The following is a 27,219-nucleotide window of genomic DNA, read 5'->3' on the forward strand; positions in this document are numbered from 1 at the left end:
TGTGAATGCTCAGACACTGAAATCTCCCATGCTCTGTCTATGGGGATCAGCACTTTTGTTAACTTCCTGACAGTTTCCCCCCCTTTAAACTTATTCAAAAGCCCAGGAAAGTCAGTGAGGACCTTCCTGGTGACCGCCTTAGATTTTGAATCTGGAATGAACATGCCATGTTTCAGATTGAAAAACCAATATATGATCAAAGTTAGGCAATTTTCAAAAGCCTTTTCCCACATCGCTCAAAGGATCTCCTCCACCAAATGACAGGAAATAAAACTCACCTTTGTCTAGAGAAGTAGAGACCTTGCAAGACTGGGAGACTGTACCTTCAAGGGCAGTGTGTCAGACTATTATGAATGAGAAAAACAAGGCCATAGTACCAGGGTTCACTACCAAACCAGCTGGCCTAATAACATGCAGGTCTTGGTTGCACAGTCGCTGCTTACTGCCAGTCATGTCAAGGATGAGAATTAACAGCCAAATTCATTGTAGTTACAGAATTAGGTAGTGATGGGGGAGAAGCAGCAGCAGGCAGTAAGAAGTCCTTTTTTTTTTTTATATGAATAAAGTTTTATTGAATTTTAGACAATTAGAAAGAACAAAGAAAGAGGAACAAACAGTCTCATGGAGGGTAGGAACCAGAAGAGCTTTCCCAGTAGAGGAGGGGGCCTGCTGAGGGCAGTGTTCCTGTAAATGTCACCCAGAGGTTGTTACAAAAGCAGAGAAAATGTGTCTGGTCTTCTCTTTTGATTGTTTTTCGTTTGGGTTCTTTTTTTTTTTTTTTTTTTGCCCTTCCACATTAGGTTTTCTAAAGCCATTCTTCTTCCCCCATCAATCCCACCACCCAGCAGCAAAGTGAGCAGACAGGTAGGAAAGAGGTCTCCTCCAGTGAAATGTGTGTACACACACACACACAGAGCAACCACTTCCCTATACCGCTGTGGGGGTTTGCACCCATTCTGGATGGAGTGGTGCAGAGGGTGAAGGAAGGGAGGTTGTTTGTTTGTTTGTTTGTTTTTTTCCTTTTTCTTTTCTATTTTATTTTAAGCAAAGAAGGCACAAAATCTCAGCCAAGCTTCAAACCTAGTGCTACCTAGGAGTCCCCAACTTCCTAAAAAGCCAGTGTGTCCATGTGGGAACCCAGCCCTCACCTCTCCCCTCCTCTTCCTCAGAGTCTGTGCTTGCAGTTGAAATGTGCCACTCAGGCAGAAGGCCCAAGGTTTGTGCACTGCTAGGGAAGTAAAGCTGTGCTGGGACAAGGAAAATGGGGATGAGGAAGAGTCTGTTGACTTAAGCAGACCCTTTTTCCAACGTGAGAGCTATGGAAAGTCACCTGTGACTCCCCACATTGCTTTTCCAAGAGCAGACCTGAAAGGACTCTGGTGCTTTTGAAGATGACCACTGCCTTTACATGTGCAAGTGTTGGTGTTATGCAGGAGGGCAGAGACACCCATCCAGGTGTAGCCCCTTTGAGCTAGTGCTCTCTAGGAGGGTAAGTTCCAGCCCTCAGTTCAGCTCTCCAAATGGCACCAAGTTCCTTCAGTGGTTTCAACTCTTAGCTTTGATTAAGGCTATTTAGTTGCAATAGAAAAAGGATAGGTGCCAGCCACAACCACCTCCCTAGCTGCGAGGAGATGGCAGAGCCACTGGCAGACGCCACCAGTATCCAGCCCTGGGATACTGACGGAAGTAAGGGAGGCAGAGAGGAGATAGCATGTGGGCTTCCACAGGGTTACCCCCTCCATTAAGCCCCTGCTTTCACTCTTTCTGAAGAATGGGGTTTCAAAATGAATCCTGCCAACCTCAGCGTCTGGGAAGCCTGTGCGTGTGGGAGAGCGGGAATTAAATCTGTGATGCCTCCGTGTGAGGGCCCCAAGCACAACACGTGCCCTGCCATGCTGGCTGGACTCGGATAGCCCGATAAGGAAAACTCACCACGCAAACACCAAAGCTGTGGGGTTTGAAGCCACTTGTCCTGAACAAGAGCAGCCCAGGGACAGTAGATGCCTTTGGACCTGCCCGCTGTTCTGCCACACCACCCTGATCCTCTCTGCCTCCTGAATAAACCCAACAACACCCAAAAAACCCCAACCATGAGCCCTACAGCAGCAGCAGCAACGATCCACCATCACCCTGCATGGAGTGTCTCGGGGAAGGATGCTCAGACATCTGCATCCTCCACAGCCACGAACAGGGCTCTGGCAGCACCCCAGGCTAGCGCAGGAAAAACACCTAAAAAAACACCTAGTCTGAGGAGGACCTGGGTTTGTGTCTGTGTGCGTCTGTGTGTGTTTGCGTGCCTGTTGGAGTGAGGGAAGAACTGAAAAAAATAAAGACAAGAGCTACCCACTCCGCACCTTCAAGCGGCCATCCCCTTGGCCGGGCTGATGGCTGTGATCCCACCTCTCCCCTCCAGCCTGGCCCCTGCCTCCTCGCAACCGGCCCTGCCGTACCGCCCTTCCTCATCCAACAGAGGGGCCAGGGCCAGGGGGAAGGGGGCTGGGGCCACCACGTTGAGGCATACCCTGCCTCAGCACCCCTCCCTGCCCTGGTGCAGGCTGTCGTCCTCTTGGAAATAAAACAGCAACAACAACAGAAAAAAAAATAATATATATATATATATCTATATATATCTCCCCGAACCTCCCTGAAAGACCCAAATGGATGAAATCAACCCCCAACAAAACCAACAGGAAACAAACGAAAAGTCCCTCCCAAGGCCAAGGCTGGGTGCAGCACGTCCCGGCTGGGGCCCAGCGGCTGAGGAGCATGTCCCGACCTCCCTGCTCCCCCAGCCTTGGCACATCTGCGGCGTCCACCGGTGCGAGGAGCCCCGACAGCCGCGGGGAGGGGATACGGCACGGCCGGGGCTGTCCCACCGGCCGGCAGCAGCCTCAGGAGGGGAGGGCAGAGGGGAGAGGCAAGCGTGTGTGTCCCCTCCGCCGCCTCGCAGCCTTTCAGAAAGGAGTATAGGGTCTCTTCACCCCCCCAGGTACGAGAGGCCCCTTGCTTGGCTCTTGGCCGCTGACATGGCCCTACACGAGGGAGCCGGCCCGGCTCTGGGCGGGCACCATGACAGGGACAGCCCCGATCCGCTCCAGCGTGGCCTGGCTGACGGCGTAGGAGCGGGTGTGCGGCAGCCGCGGCTTCCTGCTGACCGAGCCGTTGCTCCGCATCACCTCCTGAGGGGACGGCGCCGTGCTGGCCGTCACCACCAGCGTCTTAGGGGGAGCCGGGGACGGGTGGCCGCCATTGGCATAGACAGGGCGGGTGCTCGTGCTCCCCGAGCGGGAGAAGGGGGGCTGGTGGGCATCGTTGCTGTTGCTGAAGCGGGTGAAGGAGTCTGTGGCGTGGTTGGCTTTGGGATCATTCCAGTAGCGGCTGTTGTAGGTGTTGGAGGAGGTGAGGGTGTCGTTCTCCGATGAGGATGCATCGGCGTGGAATGTCTTTGTGGCGGAGGAGCATTTGGGCGGCAGGTCGTCCTCCCTGGGAAGGAGAAGGTGTGAAGGCACATGGAGGATGCTGCCCCACTTGCCCAAAACCCCCTGCGCCACACCCTGTTGGGGTCAACACCATCAGTTCAAGGTGAAGGACAGCACCAACAAGAATCAGCATTGCTCCTTGGCCTGTTTGCTCATCCCCTTCTGCAGGACCCACCTCTGTGCACTTTAATTGATCCATGTGCCTACCACTGACGCAAATGACGCATGCTCCTGTGTCTAGGGGGGGAAAAAAATCAGTGGTTGTCACAGCCACTGGTACCTCACAGGCAGTCAGTATGACTGTACAACCAGCGAAGCTGATACTCAGGGGAGCTGCAGGAAGCTACACCAGGGGGAAACACTGTGGCTGTAACACCAGAGATGATCACAGCTGTATCTCCAGAGCTGTTCAGCTATCACTGTCTGGTGTTGTGGGCCAGGATCCCCACCACAGCACTCTCCTACAGAGCTAACAACATCAAGTCAAAGCTCTCAATAAAGGTAATACTGAAAACGAAATCTGTTGTTACCATTCTTTTTGTTCCCTCCATTTTCTGGTCATATATGGACATCTTCCCCTGGCCCAGGGAAACACACCCAGGATTAGCAAGAGTGAGATTTCTGATTGCCTTCCTGCCAGCAGCTGCTTTTGCTGGGTGATCAGAGGTCCTCTGCCACCAGCTTTCTCTGACCCTTACCTTATCTCATTGGGAATCTCCTCCTCCTCTTCTTCTTTGTGTTTATTTTTCCAGTAAAACAGTGCCACGGCCACCAACACAATGCAAACAACAAGCACAACAGCGCCTGTGGCTACCGCTCCTGCGATCAGGCCGATACTCCGGGGGTGGGCTGTGGGGGCGATTGAACAGAGAATGGAGAAGAAATCAGGGCTGGGCTGTGGCCGACCATGAGCATTTGAAGTTACCGTGGCTTGGGAGGGGAGAAAGGCAACATCCCCATTCCAGGGCACAAGGATCTTCTGACAGAGAGGCACATGGTGGCTCACAGCAAACATGGTTACACACTTTACTGTCACAAGACAGAAGCAGGTGGCCAAGCTTCCCTTGGCAAAGTACTTACGTGCAATGACTTGCAGGTCCAGAAGGCAAGTGCTGGTTCCAATGGCATTTGAAGCCACACATTGGTAAAGACCTGAGGACACAGTGCTGATATTTCGGAGAGTGACAGTGCCCTGGACTTGGTCTAGTCAGAGAGAAAAGAAGGATTTAAATCCCTCCCCCCCCTTGAGGAAAACTATGAAAAGGCAAAGACAGCAAATAGAGAATTTCAGTGTGAGACTCTTAAGAGAGAAATAAATTAGCAAATAACCTTGAGATGGAAGCATTGTGCGTGCACACACACACACACACACACACACACAGACACACACACACACACAGACAAGATTAGGTCTTAAGGAGCTTACACTAGATGTTTCTTTTTCTTCTTATAGATGAATTTCTGCAAATGAAAGCTTGGGACTCTCAGCATTGTGTGAGAAAAGGAAGGAAAGAAGAGATGTGCAATTACCTATACCAAATCTACCTGCTAAATTCAATCCTTCCCTGCAGGACCCCTGATCTCCCATCCCTGGGCTCCCCATCCCCTGCTCTGCCTTATTGCTGAATTATGTAAAATTAAATGCTTGTGTATTCTTAAAATACAGCAAGATAAAGGGCAAAGATCACTACTTGGTCAGGACACCTAGACTAAGAAATCTTATGGATGGGACTTGGGACTGGGCAGTACCCAGTCTGATCAGAGACTTGCTTTTACACAAATTTGAAAGGCAGCTCTGGTAGTCATTTATTGGAAAACAGTGACCTCAGTGTGAGAAACTAGCAGTAATTTCCTGGGAAGATTTTGTGTCCCTTCTCCCACTTTCCAATCTATGAACCTTCCATTTGGTTTAAAATGCAGGTGAGTTGGCAGCTGAAACCTCCATCCACATGCCAACATCTGTCAACCATGTTCTCTCTACCATTCAACCAGACCCTTGTTCCTCAATGGGGAATATGTTTCTATACCAAAAAATCCATGAAAATTTAAGTGGCCACTGGAGGGTACCTAGTCCACCATGGGCTCTAGGAATCTTCGTTCCAATAAAGTCACCATGCATGTGACGGCAAACACTTAGTGAGCCATGCCATCTCTGGTGGCTCAGACAAAGGAGAGCCCAGGCTGTCACCTGGGAAAATAAGTGGGTAATCAACAGAAGGAGCACCTTGTGTGGCAGTTGGAGGCAACTTGGGAACATTGTCCAGTTTCTCCCAGAGGTATGTTGGCCGAGGAATGCCTTCTTCCGAGCTGCAGGTCAGTGTGATATCGCTGCCCACATCCAGGGACCCCTGGATTCTGCAAAGCGGGGCAGAAGGAGGAACTGCAAGAGAAGAGGGGAAGGTGACAGCAGATCAGGAAATATGACCAAACAGTGGAGAGCAGGCTCTTTCTGGACATACGTTGCTGAGGAAAGCAAGGACACTGGCATGAGCTGACAAGGGGACAAGAGGGATGCAGCAGACAAGAACCCATTAAGGTTTAGGGAGTGACAAACCATAAAGATTCCTGACCCCCAGCCCATCAAGGTCACAGACTATTGCTGACTTTCACAGGACCCAGTTCTCTTAGATCCCTCCCTAGAGAAAAAGGTGAACATTTCTGTCTTTGAGGCAACAAGGGTGGTGAAAGCTAACAGAGCTGCAGACAGAATTTGCTGTGGTTGGGTTTTGCTTTCATATCTCTATAATGACACACACTCTGGAGTATTTAACATCCTAGGGAGCATCCAGTACTAATTCCTTTCATGAAAAGGAAGCAAAGATCTGAAGTCATTCACTTCTCCTGTTGCTATGCACAAAACTCTTATGGTCCCACCAGCTCTCCAGGATGCCCTCATACTTTATTCATGCTTCTTTGCAACTCCACATCACAATGTTGCCACAAAAGCTTTCTCTCCGCCGTATTTTAAAGCTCCATTATATGCTACCTGCATATGAAGGCTACATGCCCTACAAACTCCCACAATACCCACAAGGCAGCCAATCCCTCACCACAGGATATCCATGGGCTCCAATGCATACAGAATCATACGGTGCTGCTGTGATACACTATCACACACAGAGGATCCCCTTGTCCCTGTTCCTCCCCTCTCCCCCATAATACCAGTAAACACACCCAAGACAGTAAGTCCAATGACTCCAATATTCCTGACACCTCGGTCGGGAAGGTTGTTGACCAAACACTGGTATGTGCCAGTATCCGACAGCTGAGTGTTGTTGATGAAGATGGAGGCACTGGTGGTTGGCATTGTCACAGCAAACCCCACTCGCCCATAGAACTGGGGTGCGCCACCAAAGATCTGACCCCCTTGGTAGAGAATGACCTGGAAAAGAAAGGAAGGCTCAAACAACACTCTGCAGGAGCTGAGCAAGGAGGAAGAACAGCAAGCAAAACACGGGTTTCCAAAGTCAAAAGGACCAGTTCCTAGAGTATCTCTAAATAACCAGACATCAATATACAGATGGGCAGACCCATCTTAGCAAAGGTGTTTTCTCTAAAAGAGGAGCACACCCTGTAGCCTGTTTTATGTCAATAAAAATGTTTACAGAGGTAACCAAATAGATACCTAAGTCTTCTGGTATAGCTGGATTGGCAATACCAGCCTGCTTCATAAATAGTCATTACGCACCCGGACAGGATTGATGTAGAGAAGCAGAGACTCTCTGCAGGTCAGTGAGTACTTTGCTGGAAAGCATCCACCCAGTGGACAGTATCATTGTGAGTCTCAGTCAGTAAGATCCTGTCATGATTTGAGACTTCTTACTGAAGATCATTGGGGTAGATTGAATGACAGGCAATGCAACCCTAGAACCCACACAGTATCTACCAGTCAAACGGCTTATATAGCAGCCTGTACTCAGGCCGAGTCCCTGAGGAGCAAGTACTCTTCAGTGCAGGTTCTCACAACTGAATATCAAATGCAAGGGAGCAGTGTGATCCAAGACAGGTGCTCTTCAGAGCAAAGGCATTTTTCTGCTGTCAGAGTATGTGGGCAAAAACCAGGCCAGCAGATCTCAGGTTGTGATTCTTGTGCCCACCATGATAGACTCTCATATGCTAATGTTCATGAGAATGGACTTGCATAAGCAACAGTAGGTGAAAAAGTAAGATGGGAAGTAAAAGGGGAGGTGTCTATGAGAGGCCATGTGTTATGGCACATTTTACACAGATTCTACAGGTTTAAAACTGCAGCTGCTCCCAGGTCCTCCAAATCCCATCTCCAGAGCACCAAAACCTGATTACATCTCCTGTTCTCTTTTGAATACGCAAACCACCGGAGCTCCAGGGCAGCAATACAGTATTACATACACCTGCCCCAATGGCACATCCAGTCAAGGCAGCCAAGGACACAGTGTGCATCAGTTAACAAAGCACTGAAGAAATCAAATTCATGTAAGATCCAGATGGCATGTTCAGCAATGAAGGGACAATGAAGTTCTGAGACAACCAGAGACTCAGCATTGTAAAGGGTCTACATCCAGATTAGCACGAAGAGGGTGAGGAGAAGGAAAGCTCCAAAGAATTACATGCTGCAGTAAGAAAGGACCTACCTGTTGAGGCTGGTTGGCATTAGAAAGAGGAATGACCATCCAGATGACATTAAGGTTAGTGAGAGCAGCGTTAGTGGTGAAGGTGCAGGGCAATACTGCTGTCTGGCCTCGGGCAACCTGGATACTCCCTGAACTGACTGACACCTCCAGAGGACACACCAGACCTGGAAAGAGAAGGACACCCAGTTCAAGCATTTCAGGAGAAAGACACCCAGTTCAAGCACTGCAGGCCGCCCCATACACTTGCAGGTCTTGACAGCAGCATCCTGTTGTCACACAACTGTGCCTTACCAGTTACTTCAAGCTAAAAAGAATTATATTCCTCCCTCAACAGATCCGCCTGCTCTCATGCAGACCTTTTTCACAGGTGAATGCAGATAGGAGGTCTTTTTAAGTGAGAGCACTTTAGTTTCAGAGCCTCTGAAAACAACAGGTTTTGTTTTGGCAACAGGGAAAGAGCTGTAAGAGCAGCCAAGCTGCATCTGAGAGATAATGAAATATGTTTTGTTTTCAAACCCATCAATCTTAATGATATCCAACATCACTGAAAGAGAAGATGAAACTGCATTCACCGAGGGGTAAGAAGAGAGAAACGCCATTAACGCCCCCACTTCACTTCTACACCTCATGAAGTCCAGCATGAGCAGAAACATTATAATGCTATTTTTAATTTAAACAGCTAAAAATATAAATCTTTCCAGTCCAGGTACTTCTATCTAACTGGTGAAAAATGACTACTGATAATGGAGCATCTCATCAAATCTCATTTATTTTCCAGCATTTCCCCCACTCACTTCTTTTGATCCCACACAGGCCGGACTGGACTCAAAGCCTGATCAGCTCCAGTTTCCCAGCGCAGAAGCTGAAGGCTGCAGTTATTATACTGCAAGTCACACAGGGAAATATCTCCATTCCTACTGCCAAATTCTTGTCAAATGAAACTAACCAAGGAGTTACCACCACCATTTTGAGTAGCACTAAAATTCTTTAAACGATTTTTCCCCACAAAATCAAAATATTGACTACAAAACCCATCTCTCTATATGACAACTCACAATCTTCTTCTTCAAAGGATGTGGGAGGCTGCAGGAGGAGAAGGCAATATTTTTCCAGCTCCAAGGAAATAACAGAGTATTGCTATCACTCAGGTGTGGTCTGTGGACCACCCTATTCTCTTGCTGATTCCAGGAAGGGCTGCCAGCAAAGTTTCTATTTTCTGCCAAGAGACATTGGTTTGCTGAAGGTGAAATGCTTCATGAGAATAGGTTTCTATCTGAGCTACAAAGAAAGTGAAAACACTAATTTCTGAGAAAAAGGTGAGTAGTCTCCCGCATGCTTGTCTGCTGGGATCCTTCCCAGACTACCTAAAGGAGAGATGGAGTGTTCAGAGCCTGGAAGCGCTGAGCTTCAGGTGCTACAGGTCCAAAGTTTCTAGCACCTGAACAAGCCTATGATGAGTTCCTAGGTTTGGACTGACTGCTCTGGAGTAGCAGTACCCCGGGACCTTGAAAATCCTCAGCAGATTCTTCTAGACTTCCATTCCCTCCTCTGTATCTCCCACCTCCAAAACCCCAGGTAGTTCAGGAAGGATCAGAAGTGCTTCAGAACAGAGCCAGACAAAATGCCATTTTAATCTAAGTGAAATTCATGAGTTTCTTACTTTGTGGAAAAAAACCCAAGTCTGACTTTCCTCACAAGCTTGGAACGTATTTAAAAACATGGAACACTGAGAATTCCTAGGGAAACAGTTCATCTCTGGTACTAACATCTCAGAGAATTAGGTGCCTGGATGAGGAACAGCTGTTGAAAGCTTAATCCATCAATCTCCTATGAAGGGCTGTCGGCGACAAGCAGAAGATAATAATTTGAAGAGCCAGTAGTAAGCATCACCTTTGTTACAAGGCATGTGCCTTGCAGTTGCATCTGTGGTCAACCGACTGGGAATGGTTTTGGACTCCTCATTTGCTTATGGCTGGCCAGGCAGTGGCAGTAGCCAAAAAAATGTAAGTGAACAAAAGTATCAACTTTGGAGATGTCTCTTACAGAATATGACCCTGACAAGGGGTGGTCTTTTCTGCAGGCCTAAAGTTGAAGTCTTCCTTGTCATGACTACTCACCCAGTCTTGCATCATCCATGTGCTAAACAGTGTGCAGGATGTCTTGGTAATTTGGACACTTACTGAATTAACCTCTCTTTTCAACATGGTGTAGAAAGCTCTTCTGACATGTTCAGCATAGATTTAATGAGATGCTCTCCATGAGAGGAAACCCAATTTCTCATTTGCTTTGGAATAGCAACACGTGTTCTTCAGCCCCATCTCTTACCCCCTCCACTTTCCCCTCCAAAAAGAAAAAACACACATTCAAATTCCTGTCGTTCAAAAAAGTAATACTTAGGTGTGAATATTTACTAAAAGCAAATTTACTGGAAAAGTCAGAGTTTACAGTCTGCATTGCAGGCTTAGTTACATCAGTCACTCAATCATCAGGATGATGTGATTTTCATACCTAACCACCCTCTTGCTACTCCTAATATTTACTATTAGTTGATTGTAAACATCCTGCAGAATAATAAAAACACTGAAATAGAACATGCATAATTTCTTCACTGTAAAAATAATTTCCAATACATTTGAGAATTTCCCAATCTACTTATGAACAATTTAAAAAAGGAAAAAAACCACATAATATTCCCTTTGCTCTGCCAGTACCCCACAGCCCCCATAATCTCCTTCCCATTTCAAGGCACCACAGCATCCCTTTTAGTTTGAATGATGTGGAGTGGTTTCGAGGCAGCAGGGACATTAAGGAAGAGATGAGTTCCCCGTCCATTTCTCTTGCCAAAGGGAGCTGTTCTTACTTGGCATGCAAGATGAGCACCCACACACACACCATGCTGTCCTGTCTCAGTCTTGTTAAACCACTGGGCGAGCCAGCTCCTCAGACTTGCCTTTGCCTCTTACATCCCAGGGCCTGTCATCTGCTCTTTGGCCCAGGATGAATACAAAGCAGGCAGCACATAAAGATAAGGACTCGTTTTGTTAAGCTAAATGGCACCTGCAGGGCTCCAGCTGGGGAAAACACTCACAATGGCTTCTGACAAGTAAGCTTAAACAAAGTGACAGGAGAGTCAGGAGACCAAATGTAGGAAAAGTCCTCTTCCACCACCATAAACAGGGAGGTAGGCTGGTGAACTAACACAACACTGGAGGGGGCATTACTACAACGCAACTCTTCTCCCAGAGAGACAGCTGAAAGAGCAAAGATCAGCTTCTCTTCAGAAGCTACAGCGTCATTCTTTGTCTCTCAGACTACTAGAAAATGTAACACATGCATGCATTTGCCCCTCTATGCAAGTACCTACATGACTGCATCCTTCCACACCAACACTCGTGGCCCAAAACGCAGGCGGATGCACACAGAGACAGATACACTTATAAACCTGTAGGGCCAGGAAGACACCTAGTAGGAAAACTCAACCAAACGATACATGTTTAAACATTTCAAAATTAGGAGTTGCAAAAATGTGGCTTTGTATTAATGCAAAAGGAGGGAGGCAAGGGAGAGAGGGAGGAAGAGATTTTAAATTTAACATATCTATTGGGATAAGGATTTTTCAATGCAGCCTAAGGAATGAGGACTGGAATTCCCTTGGGTAGGTATAAATGCAAATATAGATATATGCACACACATACAGCCCAGTCTACTAAGTCAAATTACACATAAGAGGTCAGAAAAATCAAGCAAAGAATGTTGTAAAGGGTCTTCTTTTGCAAGGGTACGCAATCCAGATCTTTTCTAAGCACTCAGAGAACTTTAATGACTCGTGAGAGACAACAAGAATCGATCACCACCAAATCGTCTCTTAGAGTTGCATTACCATGGCCATTACACCCTCTCTTGTATGTGCCCTCTCCTCCTTAACTTCGTAATTAAGCATCCCTGTAAGCAGCATGCCTGGAGGAAGAGCAGGGTACGCCACTGTCAGCAGAAAGAGGAACGGGCCCTTCCTGTACATAGGACACTTTGATCTTAGCTTTATTCAGTAAACGGCTTTCTCCTTTGATCCTGATGCAGCAAGCTCCCATCACTAATTAGAACTAATGCTCCAATTTTTTGTCCCCTATCAGGGAACCAGCCAGCAGAACAGTGTTTTGGCTACAGAGGCTCTTTTAGAGCTTCTTCATATTCCAGGACCAAGTAATTATTCTGGCCACAGATCACTCTGATTTAATTTTTGATGGCTCACTGCTGCTTTTCCAAGTAACATGCTCAGCTTCCTCGCCTCCATCCATGAAGGAGTCCGTGTAAACAGTTCATACGGCATGACACAAACACGTAGGGCCCAGTTCCGCAAACAGCATTTGCCTCCCAGCTGGGTATGAGACGGAGGCAGATGCTGCCACAGGTTTGCTAGCTGCCCTACAAAAGTTGCAAGCCTGAGAGGCTTCAGAATATACCAGGTGCAGAGAAGCTGAAAAACACGGGCACGTCTTGGCACTTTGACTCATACTAAGTTGACTGAAAATGTTCCCAGCTCCCGCTCACTGACACACTTCTCTGCCAGAGATCACCAAGAAGACCAGAAAATTACTTTGGCTGACAGCCCCGTGAGTGAAAGGAGCACTTCCACCACCAACAGGCCAGATTATAACATGAACAGCCGATCGCACAATCACCAGTCCACATCACCACGATGACAGATGGTTGCAGCCCACGGGGGCCTCAGAGGCTGTGCCTTCAGGAAGCACTGTGGTCACGCTCTTGAAGCTGTGCTAAAGGCACGTCCTTCTCTACTGCTGGATCATCCCCAGCACCTGGTTTTCAGAGGCAGCCATGCTCAGCAAGATATCTGGATATCTCTGGCTGGGTTGCAGTACAGTGCACAGAGATGGTCTTCCCCCACTGTATTTAGTTTAGGAGAGTCGATCTCCCAGGACCACAGGAAAACAGAAGTTTATTTGGAGGGTCACTCATATCATGAAAATCAAGCTCCTGCCCTGCCTCACCTTCTGGAGGACAATCTCTACTTTGCAAGTGCCCACAAGGGTTGTCAAGTCAGCAGCATTTGGCACCTGCTAGCAGAAACCTCCTGATACTCATTGGCGTGGGAGGCTGGGCTAGCATGACTTTGCATATGCAGAGGCCAGGGTACAAGTTTGCTCTGCAGTGCTGGCAAGCCAGGGAAGCAAATGGCCAGGGGAGAAAGGAGGGAGGGAGGTGTGAAAGAGATGAAAAAACCTCAGCTGCATGCTTTCTGCATCTCCAGGCCTCAAGGAAGTATGTGCAGAAATGTGTGTGGCTGGGGAAAAAATGAGAATAAAGCTTCAAGCTGTATCAGCTTGCATCCGAAACCCAGGGAATGGCTCCCCCCTGTCCCAGTGCAATTAGCAATCCTGTTGCCACATGCTGGGGAAGATGCCTTTGGCAGCATGACATTTTGGGTCCCTCTTTAGAGAAGCAAAGATGAGGTCACTCAAAAGTTTCAAGAGCAGGGTAGGAACAAAAAGTTCAATCTTGCAACTGCAGGCAATGGAGGGAGAAACTGCAAAGCAGTCTTTTTCTTGAGAAGAAAGGAAAACGCAGTCACCGTGCCTTTGGCCTGCCTCACATCTCTGAGTCTGGGACCAAAGCTGCCTTCTGTGCTAAAGAAGAAAAATGTCCCCTACCCTAGATGAGCTGAGGTACGTTACCGACTCAACACACTGAGCAGTAGCAAAACCTACAGCCCAGGAAGGAGTGGACTCACAGCTGGAAGAGACGGTAACAGAGGCAGGGAGTACTTCTGACACAGGACCTGCTAGTGCAGCAGACATTCAGAAGCCCCTGAAGGAGCCTGACTTGCAGTTGCAAGCACTGATAACACTGAAGTTATCCAGCATGATATGACAGCATCCAAACAGGCTGCTCAACAAGATGTCTGAATACTGGTCTTGACCATTCTAACTGGGACCTGAGTATCCTCTTGTCATTACAGATGTGTTACACGTGCTAGTTTAGAATCTACCTAACCAAAAGCAGTGTTTATGCAGTCTAGTGTCTGGAGGCAGCTTGCAATAGACTCCCACCCTGATTGCGGAACCAGCATCACCAAACACTCCAAAGGTTCATGGATTAAGGTTAATGCCCAGCTAGGCTGAATTATTTCCAGTTCACTAAGGAAATTCTACCATGGAAAAACCTCCAGCTTCCAAAGTCATTCTGCAGGGCAGACGTCTGGGACAGATGCACACTGTCATAGTAGACTGTACCCTGAGGCCAATGTGCCCCAGCACAAACTTCCCTGGGGACGATGCTTGGTAGAGACCTCCTAACAATTACACTGAGAGCTGGGAGCAGTGGTGAGAAGGGAAGGCAATAGCCCTTCTGCCAGCTCACAGCAGGGAGAGGGCAAAACTTTGGTCCAGAGACATCCTCAGGATGATTGCCTCCATGGCCCGTTTTGTGGACACTCGTTATACAGGTGCTACAGGGAGCCTTCCCAGAGAGCCTGTGGGGCATACTGAGCACACTCACAAAAATGTCAGGCTTCTGTCAGAAAAGAGAGACAGATACATACTAGCAAAGCTCCTCCTCAAGACACAAGCAACACTGCCTAAGCCGATCCCAACAGAAGCTTGTCTAATTTAGCCTTTAAAGCCCCAGACAATGTCTGTGCTGCATGGCACAGCTCAGCAGTCTGGTCCCATACTCAGCAGCCCCTGCTTTCTTGTAATTCCTAGAGGTCTCAGCAGTGGTGCTTCTGGACCCCTGCCCTTCCCTCTCTGCAGCCCAGCCGTGCAAGTCACACGTGCCAACCTTGCCCCTTCCCCTCGCCTTGCCCAGCTCTTTCTGCACTATCCCCATCACAATGATGGGCAAGTACGTAGCTCAGAGCTAAAAACAGAAGTTATAATTGGACAGAGTTTGACCATTTTGTTCTCTGAAACAGTTGCATCAAACTTTTAATATCTCAGACACCAGACTGCAAATTTACTGGGAGTAAGCCCATTCCCTTTACCCTGAACAGGGACACTATCCCAAAATAAGGCTCAGGCTGGCTTTTTCATGGCTCACGGGTCTAGCAATGGGATAGTAACCTGACAGTATATAAGGAAAATTATTTCCAACTCTTTCCTTCCTGTCTTTGCTGGCTCTGCAGGACAGACTGGAACAAACAGCAGGAAAACTATCACATCTAGCATGGTTTTAGAGCAAGATCTCCATAACACAGATGTTAAACCCACAATGACACTAACTTTTCCTCTGAGGTGTGTACAGTGTTACTATCTCTGTTAAATGCAGATCAAAAGCCAAGTTAACCTCTAAGCTCTTTTATCCCTGCAGAAATCATCAGACACAATTGGTGGTATCTAGTCACCCCTCCAGCATGGAGCCTCCCAAGTAAATCCATTTTACCACAGTAAGAGCAATCTCAGGATTGCTGCCCACCCTGTAGTGTATGTGGGCTAGCAGACACTAATCCAGGGAGAAAACACAATGTCACAGCCCTGAACTCAAACCCTGCAGCGTCCCTTGCCAAGAACTAGACCAGCTGATCGGAGACACTGGCTACCTGTAAATCTGTGCCGCTCGCACCAATCCTGCTCCCTTACCATTCGTAACCTCATCCGAACTAGACAGAAAGCTAACAGTGAAACTTCCTGCTGACCCATCTCTGCTCTGGCCTCAGCTGTTGGGCTGGTGAACAGCGGTCACTACCACCCCTGCCATCCTCCCTTTTAGAAATAGGTCTTCCTCTGCAGGCCAGCTGGGAGGAGGATTTCAGACAACTGTCTGATTGAGTTGACATGGAGCACATTTCCTTGTCCCTGACCTCCCCAACCTGCAGCCGTAGGGGGGGTGAACACTGGACTTTAAGACCAAAAAAAGGCAGGAAAGCTTTCAGCTATACATACTTCAAGAATGGTGTCAGTTCCCTCCCATGTCCTTGTCAGAGGAACTGGACTAGCTCTTGCAGGGGTAGAAGAGAGGCTCTCATAACACACTGAGGAATTTGATTCCTCCCCCTATTTCTGACACAGACTCCCTGGGTCCTGCTGAGCAAGTCAGTCAGCTCCAAGTACCCTCAGAGGGTCCTTATTAGTGTGAGATTCTCATTTGCTCAGGTTCAGACCTCAAGGATTTGATTTGCTGAACTGCTGAGCATTCAAACCTGATAGGAAAATTGAGAGGGACTGTGCTCTCCATGTAGCAGAGATCAGATTATGTTAAGCTCTCTATGTAACCTGAATGATGCTCTTCCAACAGATCTTAATGCTTGTGTTTAATTAGTTACAGTCTTAAAATGAAAAAGAGTTTTGTGACCTGTGAGAAGAGCACAGTGTTAGAGCAGCTTGCTAACATGTACGAAGCGGGAACAAGAACCCAAATCTGGTTTAGAGGTACCCTGGTGATAACAGGGTCAGGGACCCAATAACCCAGATGGTCCGTTCCAATTCTGGGCTCCTGCTGTGCTTCCAGTACTGGCTTCTCTTCTGTGTCTCTACCCAGCCCGGCTGGATCTGCCAGGAGAGCCACTTTCTTCCCAGATCCTGCTAGCTGGGATGGCTGACTTGTACCTCTGCTACCTCAGATGCAGGATGCATGCAAGTTAGAGATAAAAAACTACTGCACTGTATTATAGCAAGATTATAAAAATAGGAAGGGACATTGATAGTAACAAAAATAGCATCTACAGTGACATTAGCTAGGATAAAACTAATCAATCGCTGTGCTCTGGGGCATGCGTTAATCCCCTCTCCATGGTATAGTGTTGCACAATTAGGTACATTATGGAAAGTTTAACACTTCCCTCCGATGCATGCGGCATTGGCTGGAAACAAGAGACTGCTGTGATCTGCGATGGCAGTCCTTGAATTCACAGCATTTGCAGAGGACTCAAGGAGCAGCTGCACTACTGAGGTTGGGGCATTTTTTGCTTTAGCAGATGAGCAAGACCAGAGGGGACCCAGAAGGGATCGGGAACTCACTCAAGTGCTCACTCATTGCTCCTCTGAACTGAAAGAGGGGAGGGATGGGTAAACCTAATTTCAGCCCACTCTGTGGGACCATTTTGTGTCAACTTTACCCATTCCTGACTGTGCCCAATATCGGAGTCATCAGTGACTCATCGCCCCAGGACTCAGGTGGGCAATTCAGGAGCATGCAGTCAGTCTACAGGAGACGGCTGAAGGCCACAATGAGGCAGCATACCCAAGGTACAAACAGGGTTGTGTGCTCTTGCAACAGGGTGCTAGACATTTCTTTCCCTTCTAAGGTTCCCCAGAGATTCCTGAAGCACCATTTTCCAAATCACAGGCACAGACAAGGAAGAAAGTGAACGTTTAAAGGGGCACAAAAAGGTATCTCCCTATTCTTTGTCTTCTATAAAGTTGAGACTGGCAAACACAGTCCCTCCTCCTTCATCCCTAGTCCTGTGATACACCAGCTTTAGGGAATCCTATTGCAATAACTTAAGATGCTGTCATCCTCTCCTGTTTGCCTTGTCACTCAGCACAAGGTTATTGCTCCAACATCAGCAAAAGCAGAAAGGAAGCTGTGCCTCCATCATACAGCCATGCATTAGTTAGCATAACCTGCTGAGAAAGATGTAAGGACAGGCTAACTTGCTTCACTGAAGTGGCCTGGCAATTAAATTTTATCAAATGCTCATGTAAACACATTTAAGGTGGGAAGCTCAGCTTGAGTTTGCAAAGAGCCTGCAACAACCATTCAGAGCTGCAGACTTTCCCATTCATCTAGCTCAGATGCCAACATAAACCTCCCACATCCCTCCTCTTAATTTTCTTGCTGCTTGTCACAGCACATAAGAAATGAAAATGCAACTTTTACAGCAAAGATTTGTATGTATGCTTCTTAAAAGAGGGAAAAGGCACAGAGTTGACCGAGAGCAGCAAAGGCATACGTTGGCTTCATTTTCCTGAAGCAGGCTGCAAAGCCTTGCAAGAGCCAGGTCTTAACATTTGGGAAGCACCACCATGGCCAGCCACTGTCTCTGAAAGCATCCTCTAGCATCCCCATAGGTATCTGTAACCACACCTGGGGCCAGCTGAGCCCACAACATGCAAAGTACAGGAGGAAGCTGCATGGAATGAGATGAGAACTGTATGTAACTTGCTGGCCCCAGAGCAGGAGTCTAATTAGAACTCTTCCCAGAATCTAAAAGCAAAAATAGGCTCAAGTTTCCCCCCCGTCCATCCCATTTCTTTGCTAGTATTCTCCCAGCACAGCCCAGTCAGCAGAGATGTGTCACGCTGACGATCAGTGCCAAGTGCTTGGCAACTGCATGTGACATCGCTGACACTGCAAAACTGCCTCCTTTGGGAGAAGGCATCTACTGGTGCCTCTGCAAGAGAAACATATCTGCTCCCAAGACTGGGTAACAGAGAGTCAGGGTTAGAAAGCTGAAATTAAAACAGGTCCGCAAAGCTTTACTAAGACACTCACTCCTATTTTCTGTTTGCTGAGCCATAAAAAATACATTAACGGCCCAGCAGCTTGTAAATGATTTATGGTCAAAAGAATAAATTTCTTCTTTCTCTCCTGTTTTTTGGTGTTTTTTTTTTGTTTTTTTTTTTTTTAAAAAAAAAAAAAAAAAAAAGCAGCACAACACAGTGATAAACTGCTTAATAAGGGAAAACAACTCGAGATTTAAATATGTTCAATGGTCTATTGAGTGGGAAAGACAGAGCCCAGAAAGAGTAAGATTAAAGCCCAGTAAGGGGAGCTGGCACAGGGGAAGGCAGGATGAATGGCTGGGGAGGCTGCAATATATGACTTGTGCATGGTGAGGAGAGGCAGGAGCGCAGGGTGCAGCTGCATGGGAAAAGAGGTGGGGATGGGGGAAGGAGAACCAGCTCATCAGTGACTTTCAACACTTTAACACGTAATGCATTGAGAGATAGGCATTCTGCATATCCCTCCACCTCCTGCCACCATTGCAGGAAAAATGCCACTGAAACACAGACTGCAAACTCCCACCTGAGTGGCTTTTTCACATACCCTGACACAACCCTCATTAAGTCTAGCTCCAGTGCAAATAGTCCCAACCTACAGTTCAACTATTTTCACCCACAGTACCAAGAGCTATGTCCATGCTCCCCCCAAAAGGAGGAAGAGCAGTGGGTGACGGACAGAAAAGGGACAGTGCGTGCCCTACTAGGGCATTTCTTCCAGAAATTATGAGGCAGCAAGATAACAGGAACATGATGCATCCACCCACCCAGATGTTGACGGGCTCCACCATAAACAGGAGTGCACCCATGCACGCAGGGGTGAGCGGATGACACAAAGCCACTGAGGCCACGGCAGGGCTGGGGTCAGCAATGATGACTCCAAGGAGCTGGGACTTCCTATGTGAGAAAACTTCCCTGCAAGGGCGAGAGCAAAGGCTGGGCCAGGACTAGATGAGGCTGGAGAGGGGCTGAGGGCAGCCCCAGAAAGAAGAGGTTGGGGTAGAGGAATGTGAGGCTGCAATAGCAGCATGGGAGCTGGGATTGGGGTTAAGGAAGCACAGGGGACCGTGAACATCAGGGCCCAGGTCTAGGAAATAACTCCCCAAGAAATGGCCCCAAATCTCCAAGCCAAATACAGGGAAGTTCCCACAGTGCTTCCTGGGGTACCCACTTCACCTGCCTTTCCCCATTACCAGGATATTCCAGCACCATCATCCCCATGCTTGGTTTTGATGGCTGGGGAGCGGGGGGGGGTGTGTGTGTTATGATGGGCTGGTCCCTCAACAAAGGGGTGCCTAAGACAAAAAAAAAAATGAAATTAAGTAATTTAAAATAAAAGCAACCCCCTGAGGAGTCAGAAACTAGCCTTTTCTGAGAAGGAAAGTTTTCATTTATAGACTGATTCCATTCTCCTTGAAGTCAGGAAGGAATGTCACCAGGATGAGTCTCAGATTCTTAAAGGATCTGGTCCAGCAACCCAGAACGTTTGGCTGAGGCAATGCCATTAAGTTGGCTATATGTTTTCCAACATGGTTTTGTGTATGAGATTATCTCATCTTATGGAGTACACAAGCTTTGCAAGTAAAATGATATTTGGCAGATGTTCTTCAGTGTTCACCATGCCTTTGAGCTCCCCTAAAAATTTTCCTGCTTTGTGATTCAGCTATGAGTCCTACTTCTCCTATGCTGCTGCCTGCAGGGCCAGCAGAGCTTCCACAGCCGCCTGGGGTGATTTGATGTGTCCTAGCAGTTCCACTAAAGGCAGTTAAGACACTGGAAATACACTTGATGTTTAAAAATTAAGCACATTTAAGTATCTTTCCAAATTTGGGCTTAAAGATCTTATCACATTTGCATCCATTTTGATAACAAAACTCCTGTGGCCCACTGGTAAGAGAGAAAGCCTTTAAGTGAGAACATGCACAATTACAATGAAACTTCCCTGTCTCACACATGATGCTCAAAACAAGCCTGATAAAAGCATAAAAGCATAATTCTCAGTCTCTAAAAACAGTCAGATTGAAAGTAGCTTTCGCGGGGATGTTCAAAGGCATTAGATTTCCATATTTTAAACTTTGTTAATCGCAAACTACTTTGGATTTAAAACTATTGAGATTACTAAAACAAACAAACAGAAAAGAATAAAAAAAGGCAGGCTCTTTTTAATTTAAATTGTAAAGAAAGGAAAACCCAAATTTGTCTTCTGATCTGGCAAATGTCAGGTCAGTAATTGAATGTTTCAGATTATGAGTTGAGCTGTCTGAAAGAGATTGTAAGAGGACAATTTTCCACTGGGGAAAAAAAAAAAAAAAAAAAGAGTTTTCATTAAAATCAAAATAGGTTGTAAGAATATCAACTTTGATGACATTTTCAGTGAGTGAAGACAAAATGAATTGCTTCGACTTTCCCATTTAATTATGGTAATATTGGCATACTTCAGTTCAAGAAGGTAAAAACACTTTATTTCAATCCATTTAAACTTTTGCCATGTATTTAGATATTACATAAATTCTGACTTTGTGTAATTTTATTCAGTAACTGTACAGTGTTATACACACACACATACTTAATACACTATCATCTTTCAATGTCATGTGAACATAATCTTTTCCCAGTGGAAATTTCCCCCTGATTTTTTTTCCATCCACTAAAAAACCTGGATCCCCACTGTGATGCGAAACAAAGCAGAGAGGATACATTAAGACTTCCCCCAAATAGGTGACTGGTTCGTTACCAGCTTTACCTACAAATAACTCCAGCCCAACCTTCTCATGGAAGACCCAGAGTTTGGGAGCTGTAGGTGTTTCCAGGTGAAGTGTGGTCCTGATGCTGCTCAAGTGGTCGGTGTCAGGCGTAGACACTCCCACACACAAGCCACAGGAACACATCTATTTAAGCACTTTGCAGTCCTTTTCCCGAATGACGTTCACTCCTTGCTCCCTGTCCTCAGGGAGCGCCATCTCCATCTGCCCCACCTCCCTGCCCCAAAACCTAAAGCTTTGGTGCGGGTGTTGATGGTTATAAATCAATTCCTCACGCTCCAGCCATTAGGACTAATCATTCCCACATTGTACAGTGGAAGCAGGACCAATAGATATAATGTGCACAGTCAGATTAATGCAAATCTGCTGTCTGTCTGCTGTGTGCCCTTCGGACGTGATGGTACATGCCAGCACAGGGTGCAAAGGGAAACAAGTCCTCATGCTGGGAGACCCTCCCTGCTCACAGTGTACCCAGGGTTAAGACATGTGCAGCTCTAAGCATCCAAGGTAAGATCAACAAGCCTGGGTTTTTTTTTACAAATGCTGAGCACCTCCAGCCAGCGCCAGCCCTTTGTCACTCTAGTTGGGTACCCACCTTCATGCTGAAAAAAACTCAAGTGCAGAATGTTGCACTGGTAGCTCTAAAATATGCTAGCAGGTAAGGCACTGGGGCAATGCAGAGAGTCTCCATTTTGCAGTGAGGAAAACCAAGATGGAGAGAAGATATAACTCACCTAAACATCACGCAGCAGGTCAATGGCAAGACATGGCAACTGATTCATGGGCATCGCTCTGCCTAGTAATCATGCTCTCCATCACTATGCCAAGTATTAGTATTGATTTCAAATTAACACACACATTTCTTATCAAGGAGAAGAAAAAATAACCAAGAAAGTTCACTATGTTCAGCTCTGTTGGAGGTCAACATGATTGAAAGAGCAAACATTTTCTGCAAGAGGCTTCTTTTACCCAGGAGACACAAAGCATTACCCTCAAGGAATTATCAGATACTCACAAAATGCTCCAAATCTCTTAAGCAACTTTTTAAAAAACCACCATAACATGCTTGAAACACGGGAAAGAGGCTTTGTGAATGCAGATGCTGCTGTTACTTTACACAACAATGTACCTCCCTCCTTACCACCTTCTTTTCTGATGCCAGGTCCTGAGTGTCAGCCCTGGGTGACCAAGCCTCACAGTGCTGTCTGATTTTATGCTCGCCCTCTCTTCTTCCCTTCCCCTGATGTCCTAAATTCCCTTTTACAAGAGCTGCTAACTTTTGCAAACAGAAAGTTGCTACAGGCTTCCCATGTCTTTTAGAGTATCGAGAAAACACTTTGCAAATTTTCCCTCTGTAACAGATGCATGAAGCTGCTTATGCCCAAGCAGAAAAGTACACAACTGCTCTGAACTAAGAAACACTTTTTTCTGCACAGCTGGCTCAGTTTTTCACACAGATGTCATCGCTCCTGCCAAGTCTAAGAGCACACTGAGCAGCATTAGTATGAAAAGAGCCCAATTGGACACTGGTTTAACAACAAGTTGAAAATTCCCCAAGCACAGTCTGAATGCTGGTTTTTCCTTTTCCTTTGTTTTTTGCTTTTATGCACCCAGGGGTGGGGAGGGAGTAAAACAGAACAAAGCCGTAAGAAGCCACTGAACGAATTCTTAGCCTTGTTGGGGTAAATTCTCTTTTTGAAATTTAAAACATATATGTTAATCTTTAATGTTAAACCCTGGATTAAAAATTCATTCAGAAATCTCACAGTTTGGAACACTTACAAGTCCATTGCATTATTAAACGCTCAGATCAGTGCTACTCTGCATAAAGAAGTCTCTCCAAACTCTTTCCTTCCTCTTGAAGCCAAAAGCAGGTTCTCACTGTTCTCCCGGTTTATCCTTAAAGCTCGGAGAAGCCTTGTTGTGGTTCCCAAGAGCTGGGAAAGGCTCAGGCTGGGGGGTCTCCGGGACTGCCACTCACTCTGCAGGCCTGGGGAGCAAACCCAGAGCTGGTGGGAACAAGTGGGACACTACCCAACTCCTGTTTAGCAGGGGTTAGCAGTGGCGCAAGGTCACAGCTTGGCTCAACCTGTCCAGTTGTGCCTTCTTGAAACCATATCTTGTCCACAGGCTTCAAAAACATCACTGGCCTTAACCTTAGTCCAAGTGCCTCGGCAATGCTGGGGAGGACTTGCATCAAGTTCTGCATGTCAGCCCCAGTTTTGAGCTTGCTGGTGCCCGCAAACACCCCCAATTTTAACAAGGTGTTGTGGAAGGCACAACCCCGAGGAAAGAGACATCTGTGAGGGACGTGGTCCGGGCTGCCCCAACTCATTGGGTCAGAGGACTTTTTTCACAGGACTCAACGAAATATTTTGCATCCTGGAAGGAAGATTTGTTCCCAAACTGCCCTGTGCCACCTTGCTACACAGATTCTCATTTACAAACACGAAACATGAGGCTGAGCCCTTGATATTATGTAATTTTTTGTGCTCTCTTTTTGTTTGCCTGGGGAGGGCGGACCGAGGAACCAGGCAGCATGTGCAGAGGTGGTGTGGTTTTTACAAGTATTTTTGGAGCCATTTGCTCTCTTACTAGCTGCAGTTTTACAACGTTGCAGTAGACTGAGCAGGAGGTTTCCATCTCTAGAGTTTGTGGTACTGTGTTGTTTACTGTAAGGGGTAAAACTTTCTTTTTAAGCATCAATGTTGTTAATAGCCACCTCAGCACAATTGCACTAGTGGTTACCATCACGAAGCAGCCTCTCTCCTACCCCCTTTCCTGCACTCGCAGAGTTGTTTCCTTCCAAATCCTGCACCTGAGGCCATCCCCAGGAGGATGCTCTCACCTGCAGCCAGCTGGGTCTGCACCAGATGAACCACTGCGCCAGCCAAGGTGAGCGCTGCCCACACATCTCCCGGGCAAGGAGGGTACACGGGCAGCGAGCACAAGTCTTGGAGGGGGTGTCCCCCCTCAGGGAGGTGCCGACGCCTCTCTGACCCTCCAGATGCCACTGGAGGAGAGGAATTCTCATCTGCAGCCGAGGCTCCTGCCTGCTGTGCCAAAGGTACTGTGCGAGATGGAATAAGCCGCGCTGCACCACGCAGTGGGCAACCCCAATGTCACTGGACTTCGGGCAAAAACGATGCAATCTGCCCTACCTTCAAAGCAGTACTTGTCATCCAGGAGGATAAGAAAGAAAAGAAAAGAAAAAACACACAGAAGTGATTAAACACGTACAAATTGCACTTATCTCTCCCTTGTTTATCATAACTTTTCCTGCCATATTTGCTAATGGCAATAATAATAATCACTGTAGTAGAATCATGCTTTGGCTTCTTTCCCAGATTCTCCTCTTATTCACCAGGCAGTGAAGTCACTGTATCACCAAAACTTCACAGAGACCTGGTTTTGCAGGAGGGGCCCCACCAAGAAAGGTTTTGACAGCTTCTCATGGAAGTTGAGAAAACAGAAGAGGAGTGGAGGAGAGCCCATGTCTCGGGGACAGGGGAGTGATAGGCAGGAGGGAAAAAAGGTGGCAGATCTCCACTATATACACCAAGAATGGAACGTAAGGAAAACAGCAATTGTAAACAAACACGCAGTCCAGCACACAAGCAGTTGTGATGAGGATGCAGATGTGTTTGCCCCGCAGAATCTCAGCACCCCTGGGGCCCAGGGGAAGCAAGAAGCAATAAGCCCAGGTGCCTTGCCCATGCTTGTGCAGAGCTAGACATGAAGCCTCATTCTCCAGAGCCCAGCTTAGCAGTTCATCTCCCAGATCATCTCTCCTTCTGTAAATTCAGTCTTCTACTTTTAAACTTATGTGCCCATCAAGTCAGATTACAATTAAGACTGTGCAAATGTGGCAAAATAAATTCATGAACATCTGTTCGAATAATAAGTTTGAATTTGCTTCGACAGTATTCACCCGGCCTGGTTTCCTTGCCTTCAGTGAGTGCTCACACCAGCTCTCCCCTGTTCAAAGATGCCGACATGAGGGAGAGGCTGCTGCACACATGTAAACATGAAGATGGTTTTGGCTGGTAGAGGAGGGTTTTCCAGCCTCTGGTGTGCAGACCTTTCCGGGGTTGCAGGCTACTTCTCAGACTCCATAAAAACCAGCTACGTTAAACAAGCCTAAAGTCAGAAAGCTAAAACTTACTGCATCAAGGCCTGGTCTACCACTGAAAAATCTGTATGTGGGTTTGAATCCTGGGCTCTGCAGTTTGCATTTGCTGGGAGAAGAGGGGTAGTTGCTTACGCTGAGGCCATACCTGCTCCTCTGGCTGGTTGCCCCCAGGGGTGCAGGTAAGCATCCCTCCCGCTCCGTCTCCCCTTCAGATCTGCCAGCGTAACTGCTGGTGTGATAGCTCTCCCACACAGCTCTGGCAAAAAGATTCTCGATAGTGGGTAAGAGCGAATTTTTTTCTACCACAGGTCACCCTGAGAGGGTCAGGTTACTGAGCGAGAATGCAGGCAGCCGTGCTGGCAACCTGAACCGAGGGTAGGTAACCTCTGGCAGGGGAAGGGGAGCAGGGACAGCCTCTGAGCTCTCCATCCACCTCATCGGCAGTCGGGGCAGTACATCTGACTGCAGCCTCGCTCCCTGCCTCTATCTGCCTCGTTGTAAACTGGGGCGGTGTCCCCGCACCCCACCACCACTTCGTGCTGAGTGTGCACGTGGTATTGAGGGAAGGCATGTGAACAAGCAGAGAGACTGATGGAAGGAGCCGAAACTGTACCCCGAGGTCTACATGCGGGTTGAAAGTAATAAATACTCAAAACAATAGATTGCAAGCTAGAATATAGCAGTTGGAAAAACATTTATTGAAAAGCAGAGAGAAATAAACTTAGCTGTATACACTCAATGGCCAGCCAGGGAAAGATCATGGAGTTAAATCAGCATGGCTTAAAACACATACCCCACAGAGACAGATGGAAAGGCTGCCCACTTGGACGCCTGTGCAAGAGCCCCATATCTCCACAGGTATTTTGGCTATCTCTAAAGAGGATGTGGAATGGCTGAAAAACAATACAGCAGGACAACAGTAGTCTCTAAGCAGGAGGAACCAAGAGGTTGAGAAAGACCAGCACTACACTGGATAAATCCTAGAGCAACAGCATCTCAGAAGGAATTGTCTTTTGAGGCTGCCACAGGGATGCTATTTATTTTCACAGTAAACACAGGCCAGAGGGAAAGAATTCAGCTCTAATGACACGGTGGTATTGTGGGAGGCTGTGGTGTACTGAGACTGGCTCAAGGCTGCTGCCCATGCGGGGACAACTTTGATCAAAAGAACTGGTTTTTATAACTGCTTGCCCAGCTCTCATTATAGTAGGACCTACTGATACATATTTCTACACTCGTCTCACAGAATGTTAAAGTCTTTTTCAAGCTCTAGGAAGTGATACAGCAGTGGAAGAAAGCACTTCTGTTAAGCTGGAAGATGGCATTGCTTCAGACAGCACATGCGGCAACAATCCATAACCACAGAGGACTGATGAAGTAAATACAGATACCTTTGGAAAGTGGAATTCTAACAAATGAAAACAAGCTTTCATTAGTCTTTTGGCATGAGTATCCCTGGCTCAAAGTACTTAAAGGGGTTTGGTTCATACTTTTCCTTTTAATGGATCAAGAGTAATGGTGATGCTGCCTCCACACCCCCATTACATCTAAAATGACATCTAGCAGCTCAGAACTTCCCTAGCAGAGAGTAGCCTTGGGCATCCGCTCTTTCCTACCTACCCTCTTTCCTGCAGCCCTGTCAGTGACTCTCACCAAACTCCCCTCCAACACCAGTACTGCCCCCCACCAACGGGCCCCAAGAGGCCATGGTTTGAAGCAGGGTGGCTGTGCCCACCACCACAACAGCACAACTGGCCATGGCTGTGAGAGCCACAGGAA

General features: G+C 47.2%; 1 protein-coding gene across 3 annotated transcripts in view; it reads right to left on the reverse strand.

The window, feature by feature from the left end:
• Positions 1-756: 756 nt before the first annotated feature.
• The window catches only part of IGSF11 (immunoglobulin superfamily member 11), a 111,181-nt gene continuing 84,718 nt past the window's right edge, over positions 757-27,219 (reverse strand). For all 3 annotated transcript variants that reach the window (XM_033005142.2, XM_042788524.1, XM_033005141.2), the window contains exons 2-7: positions 8,090-8,253; positions 6,654-6,861; positions 5,704-5,859; positions 4,560-4,682; positions 4,178-4,328; positions 757-3,483 (exon numbers count right to left, since the gene is read on the reverse strand). In XM_033005142.2, the coding sequence (XP_032861033.2) occupies positions 3,033-3,483; positions 4,178-4,328; positions 4,560-4,682; positions 5,704-5,859; positions 6,654-6,861; positions 8,090-8,253 (1,253 nt within the window). In that variant the 3' untranslated portion in view covers positions 757-3,032. The remainder of the gene's footprint in view (positions 3,484-4,177; positions 4,329-4,559; positions 4,683-5,703; positions 5,860-6,653; positions 6,862-8,089; positions 8,254-27,219) is intronic.

The sequence above is a fragment of the Tyto alba genome, unplaced genomic scaffold, assembly GCF_018691265.1.
Source record: "Tyto alba isolate M040663 unplaced genomic scaffold, T.alba_DEE_v4.0 Super-Scaffold_14, whole genome shotgun sequence".
Lineage (NCBI taxonomy): Eukaryota > Metazoa > Chordata > Aves > Strigiformes > Tytonidae > Tyto > Tyto alba.